The sequence below is a fragment of the Merops nubicus genome, unplaced genomic scaffold (genome assembly GCF_000691845.1).
Source record: "Merops nubicus isolate BGI_N331 unplaced genomic scaffold, ASM69184v1 scaffold4469, whole genome shotgun sequence".
NCBI classification, from domain to species: domain Eukaryota; kingdom Metazoa; phylum Chordata; class Aves; order Coraciiformes; family Meropidae; genus Merops; species Merops nubicus.
In genome coordinates, this window is record NW_008632896.1 from 1 (window position 1) to 14,648 (window position 14,648).

Sequence of the window (14,648 nt, forward strand, 5' to 3'; positions counted from 1 at the left end):
CGGAGGGGGAGGAGGGGGGTGCACTAACGTTTTACTCTGCAGAGTTTGAGAGGCACTGGCAATGTCATCACCTTCCTTAATTTGAATATTAGGGGAAAACACGCTTCCTAGCCTCAGCTGGTGAGCCGCTGTAGAAATATTCACATCTCCCAAGCCCTTCTGTTCCAGGTGTCTGCTAAAAGCAAATGCGTTGCAGCCAGGTGGGCCTTTTGAAGTAGTTTGCAACAAAGCTGCCGTAGGAATGGGGCCTCTTGCAGCCATGGACATTTGGTAAAAATGCTGTCTATGTGAGGTACTGGCTTCTGCGTGAAAGCTGCCGTTTTTGTCAACGTGAAACAAGCTCTGCTGGAAACTGCACGAAGGCAACGGCCTCTTCTGCTGCTTGATCTCGGGGCTGTGAGCAATGCGGCTCTGAATGGCGTGTTTGTTCAGCCACTCCTGCTTGAACGGCTGGCCATGCCCTAGCTGATTCATGCTGGAACTAATGACACACGGAGCCACTTTAACATCTGTGTCCATCGACACCTTCCCAGGCTCACATTTAATTTGCGCGTGTTCCCCTACGGTCCTGGCCATCCTCTTTTTCGGATGGTTTTCACGCTTTCTGATTTGTAGCGGGGCTATGCTGCCTGCTGTAAACCCTTTACCATCTGGATTGGGGGAGCTGGAAGGATGCTCGGCAATATTTCTCTCGGACACCGCTGTTTTACATACTGAGGTAGTTTGCAAAGGCAAGGGAAGCCTGTTAATCTCCAGCTTGGCTCCTGAGCGGGGCTGCGGCAGCACTTTCTCCAGAGGCAGATTGCCCTGCAGTAACTGGGTCACTAAGGGATTGTTGGCCTCCACTGACGACAAGCGACAGCTCGAGCCCCCGGCACCGGTGACTCTCTTCAGGGTTTCTGTTGTCAGGGACAGGGAGTCGTCCATGGAGTCGGCCACGGACGCCTTGGAGGTCTGGGGCGGCTGCGCGCTCGCGGCCATTTCGGCAGCCTGGGCGGGCATCTCGGGCCCCGTGAAATCCTCCGTGTCCATCCTGAAGCACTTGTCAGACTCGTTAGCTTCCGATTTAACGGGAAGAGCCATGCTCGTCAGCAGGCTCCTGGACTGCAGTTCTGACATTGGAGTGTAACCGGAAGGCTCGCTTTTGACATTTTTTAAGCAGTTTTGCTCCGCGTACTCCTTATGCTTGCCGGAGTTAAGATGGCCGACCACCGGCTGGTCCGTGCTCATCGCCTCCTCGTCGTGCCAACAAATTCTGCTGTTGCTGTTATACTGACTGGCGCAGGCAGCATCTGCTTCGTTTTTAAATGCTGAAGGACCTCTCAATTGCTCAGCAAAACCTTGGCTGGGAGGAACCACCTCAATCAATTTATCTTGAGGAGCGAGAGGCACTTCTCGAAGACTTGAACAACCTGCCTGCAAGTTCTTGCTGTCTTGCTTCGCTGTAATGGCAATAAAGGTGGAACTGTGCTCAAGGCTTTCACTAGACACCACGTCAGGCCTGCTTATGACAGACACCTGAGGACAGGCTATACTTTGTAAGGCAGCTTCTGTCCTTACGGATCTGCTCTGCAGGTCGATGCTGTTCTCTGCATTTTCGATAGAAGAAGAAAGCGACAGACTGGAATTCAGATTTGTAGTGTGGTCAACAATGACTTTGCAAGGTATAGACCTGTTCATGGCAGTTTGTGTGAAGTTCACCGGCTGCGATTTACCAGAGAGATCCATTCGGTTTCGTGCTCCAGAGCTTTTCTCTAAGAGATCAGCATTTAATTTAGTAGCATTATCGTAAGAGCTTATTGTCACCATGTTACCAGTAAACACTGAGATGGGTGGCCTTGCAACCGCATCTGCCACTGCCAGGGCCTCACTGCAACTTAAAGCTGACCTAGCGGTAGCGTGAATGGCGACGGCGCTTTGCTCGCTGCACCCAGTTATGGCTATCTTATCAGAAGAGAATCTGTTGGTAGTCCCCACTGGGGGAATCAGTACAGAACTACCAGAGAGATGATTTGGCAAATTATTTGCAACGGCTGAAGCTGGCACAGTGGCATAATGACTGGAGACTGCACTACTCGCACTGCTACTTGGAATCTGCAGCCTTTTGTCATCGAGGGCGCTCGACAAGGCCGGATTGTCTGCGGAGCCTGGCACGTTACTCTTATCAATACATTTTGGTCCAATGGTTATGCAGGGAGTATCAGCCCCTTGGATGGTTTTCAGCATATTTATATTACAAGCTGAAACTGCTGTGTTTGCACTGTCAACAGACATTAAAACAGAGGATTTATCAACAGAACTTGCAAAAGAAAGTTCTTTAATTGCTCCAGACATAGCAGTGCTGCAAACAGACACAGAGACGGAACTTTTATTATAAAGCACTGGCACACTGTTACTTTCAGTAGAGGTAGATGAAATAATTTTCTCACACAATTGTGGCATAGGTATGTTTTCATCAGAACTGTGCACGGGGATCTCAGTAGCAGTTTCTGGTAACGTAGCTGGGTTAAGGGACTGCTGCAATAAAGTCGTCGTCTCACGGTGGTGAGCAGACTTGTTGCTGGGGGACCTGCAGTTAGGATTAACTATAATGACACCAGTAGAACCTTCAATCTTCGTGTCAGTAGAAGTTGGTATCTCCAGAGATGAGGTACTTTCCTTCGAGCTGAACTGCGACTTAGATTCTTTATTAGTCTGGAGTAAATGAGCTCTGGCTTGATGCTTTGCAAATAGCTTGGCCTTTGTTTGCTCCTTGATGTGTGCCAGTGTTCTTGTCTTCCCACCTTCGCACGGGGTCCCCATTGCTCCAGAGACTATGCTCGCAGCTGCTGCCACGGCTGCTGCAGCTGCAGCTTCTCTTTGGGCTCTTGCTTGCTGAGCTCGTGCTTTGATATCTGCAAGAGTTCTAGCCCCAGTGTTTCTCCCACTGCTGACCGACGTACTTGGGGAAACTCGAGGCTCCGGTTTAGAAACAGGTTGGCTCTTGATGATAAAAGGTGGTCCAATTTTTGAAAGCTGAATCTAAAGGAAGAAAAAAACCAATAATTTTAATGACATCATCAACTCGCTAAAATTGCCACCTGTCTCTTAAAGAGTCAGAGGAAGGTAGTGATGGGAACTACTGTTCAGTGTAGCTGGAATGAAAAATGCTAAAAGCTAATGATATTTACACATCACTCTTTTATCATCCTCCAGCATGAGTAACGGACACCTGTACTATCCTTCTGACAGGAAGAAAGATTGAACTGGATGACAACATGATGTTTATCTGCTACAATCTGTCAGACCTGTTTTATACGCAGAGTATCTAACTGAGAAGATCAACAAGCCTAGTGCGTACTGGACAAGGACCTACAACAAAGCACCTGCTGCAAATGTGTGAGAAAAATAACGATCGTGTTGTGCTTTTGCTCCTTGGTCTCCAATGACTAAGGCTCTAGGAACAGCCTGTCTTTCACTCATAGAGCAGACCGTATTCTGCCTTTAGAGAGGTGGTAGCAGTGTCTCCACTGAGCCTGTTTTTCACCTTACACCACAGAGCACTTCAGGTAAGTGGTGTAAAAGAAGTGAATTGCCAAAGGACAAGCCTTTCCCTTCCTCACCCACAATTATAAGAGACTCATTTTAGTACATCTCTGAGATATCTCCTACACTACTGCATTTAAAAAATAAATCCTCAAAGCTACAAATACTAAAAATGCAAATATTAAAGTTTTAAATACCTAAGACTTTAAGCAAAATAATAACCTGTAAAACAACTGGGATTATTAGTGTGTTTCCAATTAGGCAAATCAGTTTTCAGGGTAAGAGATTAAGAGTCCTGGGACCGATTTATAACTCATACACTCTCTCAGAGTAGCCAAAGGACAGCAAAAAAACCCCAAATCTCAATATCTTAAAATGGACATATGTTCACCAGCTGTCCACAGTGGTTGTGGTTAACGGTGTGTCTTCTCTTCTGAAAGGCACTGAGAAGAAAACTAGGTAGAAAAAGTAGTCAGAAGGTATTGAGAGGAAGTGAGAGCCATACAGCAGAATTATTTAGGAGAATTTGGGTTCTCTTTTAATTACAAAGGATATAGGTTTGTTGGTGAGATGACCCAAGAGCAAAATATTTGTTACACAAAACAACACTAGAATCGATTGTCAGTGCTTGCCAGTTTTTAAAGTATTCTCATTCACTGGGTGGAAGCTTCAGGGAGATTCAATTCTTAAAACTGCAGGACTGACAGCATCTGATTTTCCACAAGAGATCAGTTGGAATCAATATTAAGATGGCATTGTAACAGATAAACATTTTTAAAACCATACAACTCTATGCTGGTCTGGAAGGCTGCAATACCTCATTTTTCCTAGCAGTTAAATTTTTGGCTTATAAACACACACTTATGCCTAATATTGTGAGGCTCTGGCATTTATTTGACCATATTTGAAAGAATATCGCAAATTCACAATTACTTCAAAACATTTTGCTTTCTGTTCCAGTAGCAGCTTTTTTTTCAGTTTCCACTTTGCATCACCAGAACTGCTAAAGCCCTAAATACTTGATTATTTTTATTATTATAGTCCTGACCTTTTTTTTATTCCTCAGTGATCTATTTTCCTTTGTCCTCAGAGTGGTTAGGGTTTATTAGGCTAGATAGAGACCTTCCAAATACAAAAGAATATCACTAAACTCAGACTGGGGCAACTTCCAATTGCATCACTGCTCATAAAAATAAATTAGTGGAAATATGCTGCTGCACCAGTGATTAGAACAGTTAGCCTATTTGCCCTCCTGGCCATATTAACAATGTTCAGTGATTGCAGCAGCTAAAAATAAATGCAGAAAAGGGCATTTCTGAATAATCAGCAACTAGTATTGTGAAGTCAGTGGCTTAAGTTGGGCATATGGGATCTGAAACTTGGCTGATGCCATCATGTACAAAATTAAAAGGGTCAAAACGCTGAGTCTATATTTAACTAAATCTATAGATCCCTCTGTTAGGGAAAAAAACCAAAGCTTTCAGCTGGGATTTACTTTCCTACATAGCAGAATGGTACACATAAAATTGTTTACTTAGTTGGTGTATATTTTTTACTTTTTGCTTTGCCTTTAACAAAGTTGTCTATCCACAGATCCATTAGACACTTCCACCTGGTAGCCAGGTCTCCATTTCCAATTAATTCTCCAGGGAAATCTTATACTTCAGCCTACCCCAAGCCTTGGCCTTGCAAACGGATCACCAGCTATTCTGACTCTAGGTTCTCCTGTTGGATCAAGGCACTAGTTGTTTTTCTTAGTAGTGGTTACAGTAACACTTATTATTCATGCTTGCTGGAGAAGTCATCCACAGAACAAGTGGACAATGCAGTTGGGAAATTGGAAAAACAAGTAGCACCATGTCAGTCATGGGGAAACTCTTGAATCAGATTAAGCCATAGATCCTGGAGAACTTTCCCTCACACAAAAGCGATTTTGCAGCAAAGACCCTGACTGAAGAACTGTAGGTGTATTTAGATCAGAAGTAATTTGGCATGCTAGGAGTGTAACAGGTAGTGAAATCATCATGACAACATCCCTCACACCTTCACAAAAAGTGCAGCACCCACTCACTGTGTCTGCAGGCAGTCAGCAGGAGGGAGACAATAAACCTTTAGTTTCCAAGGCAGCCTGTTTATTCATTACCTTAAGGGGTGGGACTCGGGGTTCCTCTCTGGGTGGTGGATCCTTCTCAGATGGACTCGTTGATGAAGCACTACGGTTAGGCTGATCATCATCTATCCTAGCTCTCTTCTCTTTGCAGATGCCAAAACTGTGCTGTTCTGCTGTCTTCCTCTTTGGGATCTCTGTGTCTCTACTTTCATTCCTCACTTCAGGAGATTTTGTGGGTTCTAATGACTTGGAAGAATGTGAACTCTCTAGACGGCTTTGGGTGCTGCCTGTTAGTTTGTGAGATTTACTTCTGCCCCCTTCAGAGAATGCAGCTTTCTCAAGAGATGAGGTATAGAGTTTATCATGGGGCTTTGATGGAAGCAATTCGATAGTTTTGCCAACTGGTCCTTCTGATAAGACAGCTACCTCTGATGGCAACAGTGTTCCTTTCTTGTCACCTCTTTGCTGAACACTGTGATTCTTAACTTTGATCACTTCTGGAGGAGAGTGTTCTGGGATGGATGCAATGTAGGATTTCTCAGTTTCAGAATGTGACTTAGATGGCTGATGACCGAGGGTTTTGCTTTGAGGTTCTTCCAGTCCTGAAGTATCAGGTATAAGTGTTAGTGGACCAACTTTTCTGTTTTCAGGGGCACTCTGCAGCTGCTTTGGCTGAACAATATTCTCTTCCTGAACCACCTTAGGAACAGCAGAGCTTTCTTCCTTCAAAGCAGGAAGGGGGTCTTCCAACAAACACGGTGATTTCCTTTGCTGCAAAATAAGTCTGTCATTGCTTGAGGAATTAGAAACTGGAGATGTCTCTGATGGAAGAGGCAAATTATTTGCCACGGATGTTTCAGAAGTTAAAAGAACAGAAGATACTGAAGATGTTTCTGATGTTAAAGGCACATCAGACATTGGAGATGTTTCTGATGTTAAAGGTAAATTAGAAGCTGGTGATGCCTCTGATGTTAAAGGTAAATTTGACATCAGAGATGCTTCTGAGGTTACAGGCGAGGTTGACATTGGAGAGATCTCTGACATCACAGGTGTATGCAAGTTTTCATCACTGGCCTTTTGCTGAATATCACCTTCAATGTTTTCAGTACTGGACACCTCAGATGAGCAAGCTGTTTCAAGGGATGCTGGAGTGCAGGGTTCCTCTGAAGTTGACTGAGTGTCTCCTCCAGGAGAGGCAATACAAACACATGGCCCTTCTGGACTGCCAGAGGAAAAAGAAGTTTCAGAAATACAGGCATTCTCAGATGACTGCTCCTCAGGGTCACTTTGAAGCTCCATATCCACTGCAATGCCTCCACCCGTAAACAAGGAGCTTTCCAGGGCAGTGCTCTGCATTTCGGGTGCAATTAGCTCTTTTGCAGACTCAGAATCCTTCTCTGCAGTATCACTGGCAGAGTTAGTGGATGAAGCTGATCGTGCCGGTGATACACAATCCTCCAGCTGATCTATCACAACTGACATCTCCTCCTGAGGGCACTCTGACTTCAACTCCACTTTAATTTCAATGTGAGATACACTATCAGTTACATCATTCATCATGACACAGGACTCGGTGCTGTCTGCAAGCTGTACTGCCTCTGTTTCTTCATTTGTGCCAGCTGGACTTACTGATTCCTCAGAAAACTCCTGTTCTGTTTTATGGTTCTCCTCCTGGCATTCACAAAGACTTGTCTCAACCTCTTCAGCAATCTCCTCCTGAATGATTGATTCTTCAGGTATCAGTATATCTTCTGAGTCTGCTGTCAGATCCTTGACAGGAGCCTGTTCCATACTGCTAAGGGTTGGACAATAATCTCTCTCTGGTGAAGGTGGAATTTTAGTGCCTTTCTCTTCTTGGTCCTCAAAGGTTGCTTGCTTAGAAGGACCAGGTGTCCCAGAAGATCCACACAAAGAATTGCTTTCATTTTCATCATTGTTCTGCACCGCAGTGAGTTTCATTGATTCCCCTCTTGACATTCCCAACCTAAATAAAAACACACAAATTAAATGTCATTTTATCACAGACTTGATAAAAGAATAGGATTGTCTTTCTCACCCACATCTTCTGTTCAGAAAAATGACTTATTTTCTAAGTTAAAATAGTGGCTTGGTTAAGCTGTGTCTGACCACCACTGGGTTTATACATTTTGGAAACCTAATTACCCAGAGGGTTTTTTTTATGTTAAAAACCATACATATTTTAAAAATAAGTAATCTATTTTTCATTATGTAAGTATTTGTTATTTCAATGAAACAGACAAATAAAAAGCTACTCATACTCATACCACTACTCATACTCTGTTTAAACTTCTGAGTGGTTTTTTGTTTGTTTGTTGTGGTTTTTTAATGTCTTTTTTTTCAATACCAGCACAACACTGCAATACTAATAGAGTATGCACTGCAGAGGAAATGCATAATTATATCATCTCCTGTCAGTAAATGTCCTAAAGGGAATCTCTTTTTACCTCCTACATCTAGGGTCTAGGGTCAACACAGACAGAAATATGGCTGAAATGCTGCATTTTAAAGAAAAAAAAAGCTGCATCTAAAACCAATAAGGCAAAACATGCACCTAAGTTTTGTAATTTGACAGTCATTGCAAATTTATGGTGAAAAGCAAAGTAACTCCAGCCTCATTCTACAACTCGTGTCAACTACAAAGACCTCAAGACCATTAACAACTATTTTTTCTCCATTCTTTCAGCAAACTAAATACTTCATTTCAGACAAAAACTATTTCTAAATAAACAAATATATGTATATAGTATTCATTCAATTTCATGATAATCAAAAAGAAATTTAACATTCTTAAGGAGATACAAGGACAGATATTTATAATCCATGCATTCATTCTCAGGGATGAAGTGCAAAGAAATCATTCCTACGTATACTTCTCTTCTGAAGATTTTCCTACTTTTGGTCCTGAAAATATTACTTTAAAAGAAGCTTTATTACTTCAACAGAACTTTAAAAAGCCACAACAAAACAAACCAAAAGCCAAAGGCTAAAAACCAAAAGCTTATTTTAAAAAATGTATGTGCTCTGACATCCTCATTTCTTTCTAAGGACAGTAGGAGTACAGGGATTCAGCATCTTTAGTAAGACTTTCCAAGCAGACTCTGTGCCTCAGCAATTCCATAATACTAGAAAAGACACAAAAGCTTGGTTGGAGGCCTTAAAAGAAATTTCATGGTCTGAAGGATCTCCTAATCTAATTAATAGAAGTTTGATCTTTGTCCTCATTTTAATCAGAAAACAAAGAATAATATGGAAATAAGCAAGCATAAAAGATAGCCAGAAATTACAGAAGCAAGTTAAGTTGTCAGTGTGCAGCCAGAGGATACAGAGGTCACAAAGGGCTACATGTATGGAGGTACAGAATAAACAGGTAAAAAACCAAAATCTGTGGTTGCACATTTTAAAAACACTGAACAGATGCATTACAGTGATAGCTGTAAATGCAAAAAATCCCAAACCAAACAACCAAACAAAAAACACAGCCTGGAATTGGCACCCCAAAAAGCACTTTCAGGGTAATTATTAATATTGTCTACTACTAGTCAATATTTACCTGGCTCTCTATGCCATCAACACAATAAGGAAGGATCCTCTAGAGAGCAGTTCAGAACAGCAAACTTACACCTTCCACATGTAATGTATTTCAGAAGATGTCTTTCTTCTACATAGCCTATAGGTTCCCTATATAGTCTAAGTTTAGGTTATAAGTTTTGGTGACTAAAGTTTAGTTTAACTTGGTTTAGGTGAGTAACTTTCTTCCCCTAAAATTCTGTATCTAAATGAGCAAAAGTTATCTCAGGGAAAGGAGGAGGGAAAAGAAATCCAGTGCAGTGGTCTATTTTCTCTAGCTGGCTTACACATCATGAAAAGATACTGCCTGATAATTGTCCCTATGGAATGAAAATCAGCCAAGGAATGAAGGACAGGCTGAAGGCAAATTGAGCTGTCACATGGACACTACACAAATACATTCTAGTAACACAAGAGGAAAAAGTGTAAGAAAAATAAGATAATGGAGGATTAAGGTCAGCAGATTTACTGAACCTTATTTTTTTTTTTTTTTCAGTATTGGAAATACTACTGCCTTGAAGAAGATACTGCAGGGAAGAAAAAGGCTTTCAAAAGGAGGAGGCTCGGGATCAGCCCGTTTAAGGCAATCTCACATTGCAAGATAAACAGCTGATCTGTCTTTTTCCTCAAAGGAAAAGATACCCAAAGTTTGCAAAACAGCACAAAAATGTGAGGACAACAGTAACCAGCCATCAGTGAAAGTGCTAAGGACAGGTTTCACCTGATAAAGTAAGGGCATGAAGTCATCAAATTAAAAACACCCAACAAAATAGCTACTCAAGGACATATGGATACTGGTATTTTAGTGCTGTGATAAGTAGTACTGGGGAATAGTAAAAAAAAAAGGATAAAAAAATCTAGAGGAGGTCCACCCAAAATTAAAGCTTTGATCTAGTGAGCTGGCAGTACTGTCCTGACAAGGAACTTTCTCAAGAGTGGGAAAAGAAATAATACATTGAGACAAGAGACCTTGCAATCCTAGGGCAACAAGCCAGAACAATGTGGAGCTCTGGCCACATGCATCAGCTGATTCTAGATAACTGGCTGCAGAATGAAGTTTTTGCTTTTTAAAGGAAATGAGAGAGAGGAAAAATGGACAACTGTGAGGAAGTGGAAAGAGAAAAGAAATGGATGGAAGTAAGCTACAACTGACAGTCCTGTGATAAACAGGCTGGTACAGATAAGAGCAAACAAGAAATGTAATGTGTAGAGCCAGCATGGGAGAAGCATTCTAAAGCCTCTGGATGTCATGAACTGGGGAGTGTGTAACAATATTTACAAAGATTCTGCATCTACTAAAGGTCCTTCCCTAAGTGTAAGGTGAAACTTGAATTCACTTATGGAATATTAAAAGATTAAATTAGCTGTAGTCAGAGCAAAAATACCACACTGGCTGTAAAGTGAGCAAGTCAGACTGCAAGAGATCCATTTTGCAGACAATGCATGTGAGAAACAGCTCAGAAGGCTTTCAAAATCTGCTACTCCAGTTGAATCAACATAGCTGGAAAAAGACAAAGCCCAATCATACTCAAAGCAAGTTTAAAAAACACAGTAAGAAAGGTGAGAGAACTTACACAAGGTGGAAACTATAGCAAAAGTTAGTATTCAGTCAGCATATAAAGAGAAACAGTATTTAAATCTGGCCAAGCAGCAAAGAAGTAGAATTTGCCTACGTAACAGCTGGGAAGAAGAATGCAAGTGAAAGATCACAAGCTGGGGAAAGGGCAGGGGTGCTGAGATTCAATACTGGAGTCAAAATGGAAATTATGTGCACTATGACATTTTGCATAACAATGTTGATGTCAGGAACCTCTCAACCCAAATGACACGTATCACTGCAGAGTGAGTAATTATCTGCCAGCCATTACAGTGTCCAGCATTCAGCCAGCACGGCAGGACTGCTGGCACAGGACAATGATCAGCAGCATTCTCTCTGCATCTGACAGTCATCTGTGACAGAGGAGCTGGCTTCAGCTAGAGCGAGGTGCTCATGCTCTGCTGGTACCAAACTTCTTCTTGTGGAAGGCCCTATGCCAATACCCTACACAGTCCTTTCCTTCATGGAAGGTTGGTAACTTACTCTTCTCTTAATATGCATAGTGAAAAGCATAATGATAAGTTCCTTATCTAAAAAACTAATTAATACTTTTTTTGATACTAAAGGGATCAACACCTGGCCTACACCGAGGTCCTAAAGCTGTTAAAGAAGAAATGAAGCACTTGACAATAAGAAAGTCTGCCATATTAAGACCCTAGAACTGCCATTATATGTAAAGATAAAGTGGTGTAGAAATAGTATTCACACTGGGAGTAAGCATCTAGAAAGGGTGTGCAAAATAAAACATTAAAATGGATCTGTCCATTTGCTGCCTTGTCTTCACTCCATTTCCCAGTGGCCCAAGGCAGTGGATTGTGAGAGGCAGCACTGTTACTGCAGAAACACTTTAGTGAATGCCCTAATCTTTAAGTTAATCACTTATATGAAGGGTTGCCTGTGTCTTGGATTTCCTAAATAAAAAGCATCTAGTAACAAACCTAAGACATCTCATTTGATGATGGTTTCTGTGGCACATTTTTGTCTGCTCAGTATTATGCACAAATTCCATTAAAGCATAACTGAAAAAAAAAAATCAGTAACTCTTAAAGAATGAGTCTATACTTTATAATAATTACTACTTTTAATACTTATAATTTTTACAAACGGAGGAGTAATTCTATGTATTGATGGATTGATTTGTTAAAACAATTTTTAAAAGGAACATTCTTGAATTTTAAAAAGATGGGAGTCTCCTTAACCTTTTGTTTTTTAAAAAACTGAATATAGGAACTGAATTTTCACCTGGTGCAGAATGCCATCTCTGTATCATCATCAATGAAACTGTGCTGATTGGCCCCAGTTGGGCACTATGCTACCTAATTCATTTCAGTCAGTTAAGGGTATTTATTTATTCTTTCCATCTCACTTCTAAAATGAGACTCGTCATTGTCACTATCATTTGTCTCTAGCCAATAGTTCTTCTGTGTCATATATTCTAAGGCAGCAAAGGGCCATCTCAGTCAAACAATAAAAACAACTACTTGATTTTAGAAACTTTGCAACTAGCTTAGGAAAAAGCAAACTAACTAACCAACCAAAACATACTACAGAAGTATCTCTAGTCGTCTTCCAGTCTGCAGAAGTTGTATTTATATTTGTAGGAAGGGAGAATTGCCTTAATGTTATCTTTTAAATGATAATTAGAAAATACTCACATGCTTGGGCTTTGTGTCTTAAGCTTTGCTTGGGATGGATTTTTATGGATGAGTTATGAACCTTTAAAAATGCAATTGTACTGCAAGGGCAGACACACCACTATAATTCTACCCACAGCTTCTTATATTGGGGAATGACTGCCTTTGATAACTGCTTTATTAAGTTTTACAGCATATGACTGAGCTATGTGAACCAGAGAATAATATTTTCATTTCCTCCTAAAATAAAAAAAAAAAAAAATGCTTCTATTTGTTTCAGTACTTACTTTTCACCATAAAACCTTTCAAAGAATTTTTCCTTCCAAGGTTCTGTTTTCTTTTCCTTTTCAATCTCTTGTCTGATGCGCAACTGCATTTCTGGTGTAAATTCTCCTAAAAAACAAATACTAACACATTGAATAAACGTTGTCAAGGATTAGCTTCATATGGGTAACTATAAATGACAGACACAAAGATGGCATCCAGTGATTTCTGTTACAGTCATCCAACAATTCAAAATGAAAACAATGAAACCCAAAAGTGACTGTGACAGAAAGATTTAATTTACCCTATAACATCAGTATTTCAAAAGTATATTGGTGAGATCTAGTTGCATGCATTTATGTCTGCAAGGCTGGCAGTGATGAAACTGCTTGGGATTCTTCTACCTGCAAAAATGGACACTAGCTTCCAAATGGACCCAGCAACTTGTCTGTTGCTGAATTACCGCGGTATTACACTTTCTATTCTACAAGTACTTCTCCAATGTAGAAACAGAGACAATCTTCATAAAAGCTATTAATTAACCTCTGGTACATGTGAGAAGGGGTGGGGAGTTACCTTCTGCCAGCCGCTGCTTCCAGCCCTGTGCTGCATAGGCGAAGAACTCATTGTTCAGAGCAGAGCTGCTGAGGCGCAGAACTCCATCGCTCCCCATCTACAACACAGCCCCGCGGCAGCAGAGGAGAGTGTCAGAAACACCATCAGCTCAGGTTATAGGGAAACAGGGTTCCAGTTAAGGAGAATGGGGGGGATAGGGAGTGGGAACAACACAGAAAATTACCTACTAGGACTAAACCATCATTTTCATTATGGTTGTTACTGTAAATGCTAACCCAGCATCTGTGTGCTCTCTTCATCAGCGTTACTGATGATACCTCAGCTCATGGCTGATTGATGTGTTTGAAACACAGCCCTCTATCTTCAGCCTACGTCTAGAGCTACTGTACACAATCAAAAATCAACATCATTGCTGTGCTTGTGCATCTGCCTGGAATACAGTACAAAACAAATTAGTGAAATGGAATGTAGACAATAACTTTGCTGTTTCTAAATACACCTAACACTCATGTTAGCTGACATGCTGTACTGGCAGAGCAATGTGTGACAGGTAACCTTAACAAAATACCTGGTGTAAATCCAGCACTAAAATGAAAAACAGCTAAACATATAATTTTATAGCCATCAACAGTGAAAAATGTTGAAGAACATTATAATTATTTTTCCTTTATACATCTGTCAAATTTTCAATGATGAAACAACATCACAAGTCTTAATCACTGTATTTTCTATAATAACTTTTAAAAGCAATCCAGCTATTGAGCTTTCTTTTACCATAAAACTTAATGCTTATTTTCAGGCTGTGAGGATATGTCTGACTATTGACAGAATTCTGGTAACTGAAAAAAAGTAATTCTATGAAACAAACTAGCCATTGGTATCACCTCCAGCATAACAGACAATAAAAACAAACTAGCAGATAGAGACAAAACAGCAGAAGAGGTAATATTGCTAGAACACTCTCACTGTTTTACATCCTTTAAGGTAACTGGGAGAGGAGTGTTTGACAACACCATTTGTGATGTAGCAGTAAAACCCAGCACATTTCCCAGCATATTAACACATTTTTGCTATGTAATGTCCCCTAATTCTCAGTCTTTGTCTCAAACTGGAGGCAGTTTCTTGTCAGAAACATTCAGTGAGAGTTAGCTGCATCTCCCTTGCTGAGCTCTATATTTCACTGATAATATTTGCCCTACTTTCAGGAGAGTCTTTGCTAATTTACTCATTGCCTAGCTGACATCCTGTCCCACAATAATCTCATAGGAGTGAACCAGAAAGACATGAAGTAGTAAAAAGAGAAAAAGAGTGATAAGCATGGACTCTGAAAATCAGGCAATGGTATTTGATTACA

The 14,648-nt window shown here is 40.9% G+C and overlaps 1 protein-coding gene across 1 annotated transcript in view; it reads right to left on the reverse strand.

The window, feature by feature from the left end:
• Nucleotides 1-3: 3 nt before the first annotated feature.
• ASXL3 (additional sex combs like transcriptional regulator 3) overlaps nucleotides 4-14,648 on the reverse strand; it is a gene marked incomplete at its 3' end in the record, with an annotated part of 96,081 nt that continues 81,436 nt past the window's right edge. The window contains exons 9-12 of the mRNA XM_008948032.1: nucleotides 13,295-13,391; nucleotides 12,742-12,847; nucleotides 5,669-7,619; nucleotides 4-3,021 (exon numbers count right to left, since the gene is read on the reverse strand). Of these exons, the coding sequence (XP_008946280.1) occupies nucleotides 4-3,021; nucleotides 5,669-7,619; nucleotides 12,742-12,847; nucleotides 13,295-13,391 (5,172 nt within the window). The remainder of the gene's footprint in view (nucleotides 3,022-5,668; nucleotides 7,620-12,741; nucleotides 12,848-13,294; nucleotides 13,392-14,648) is intronic.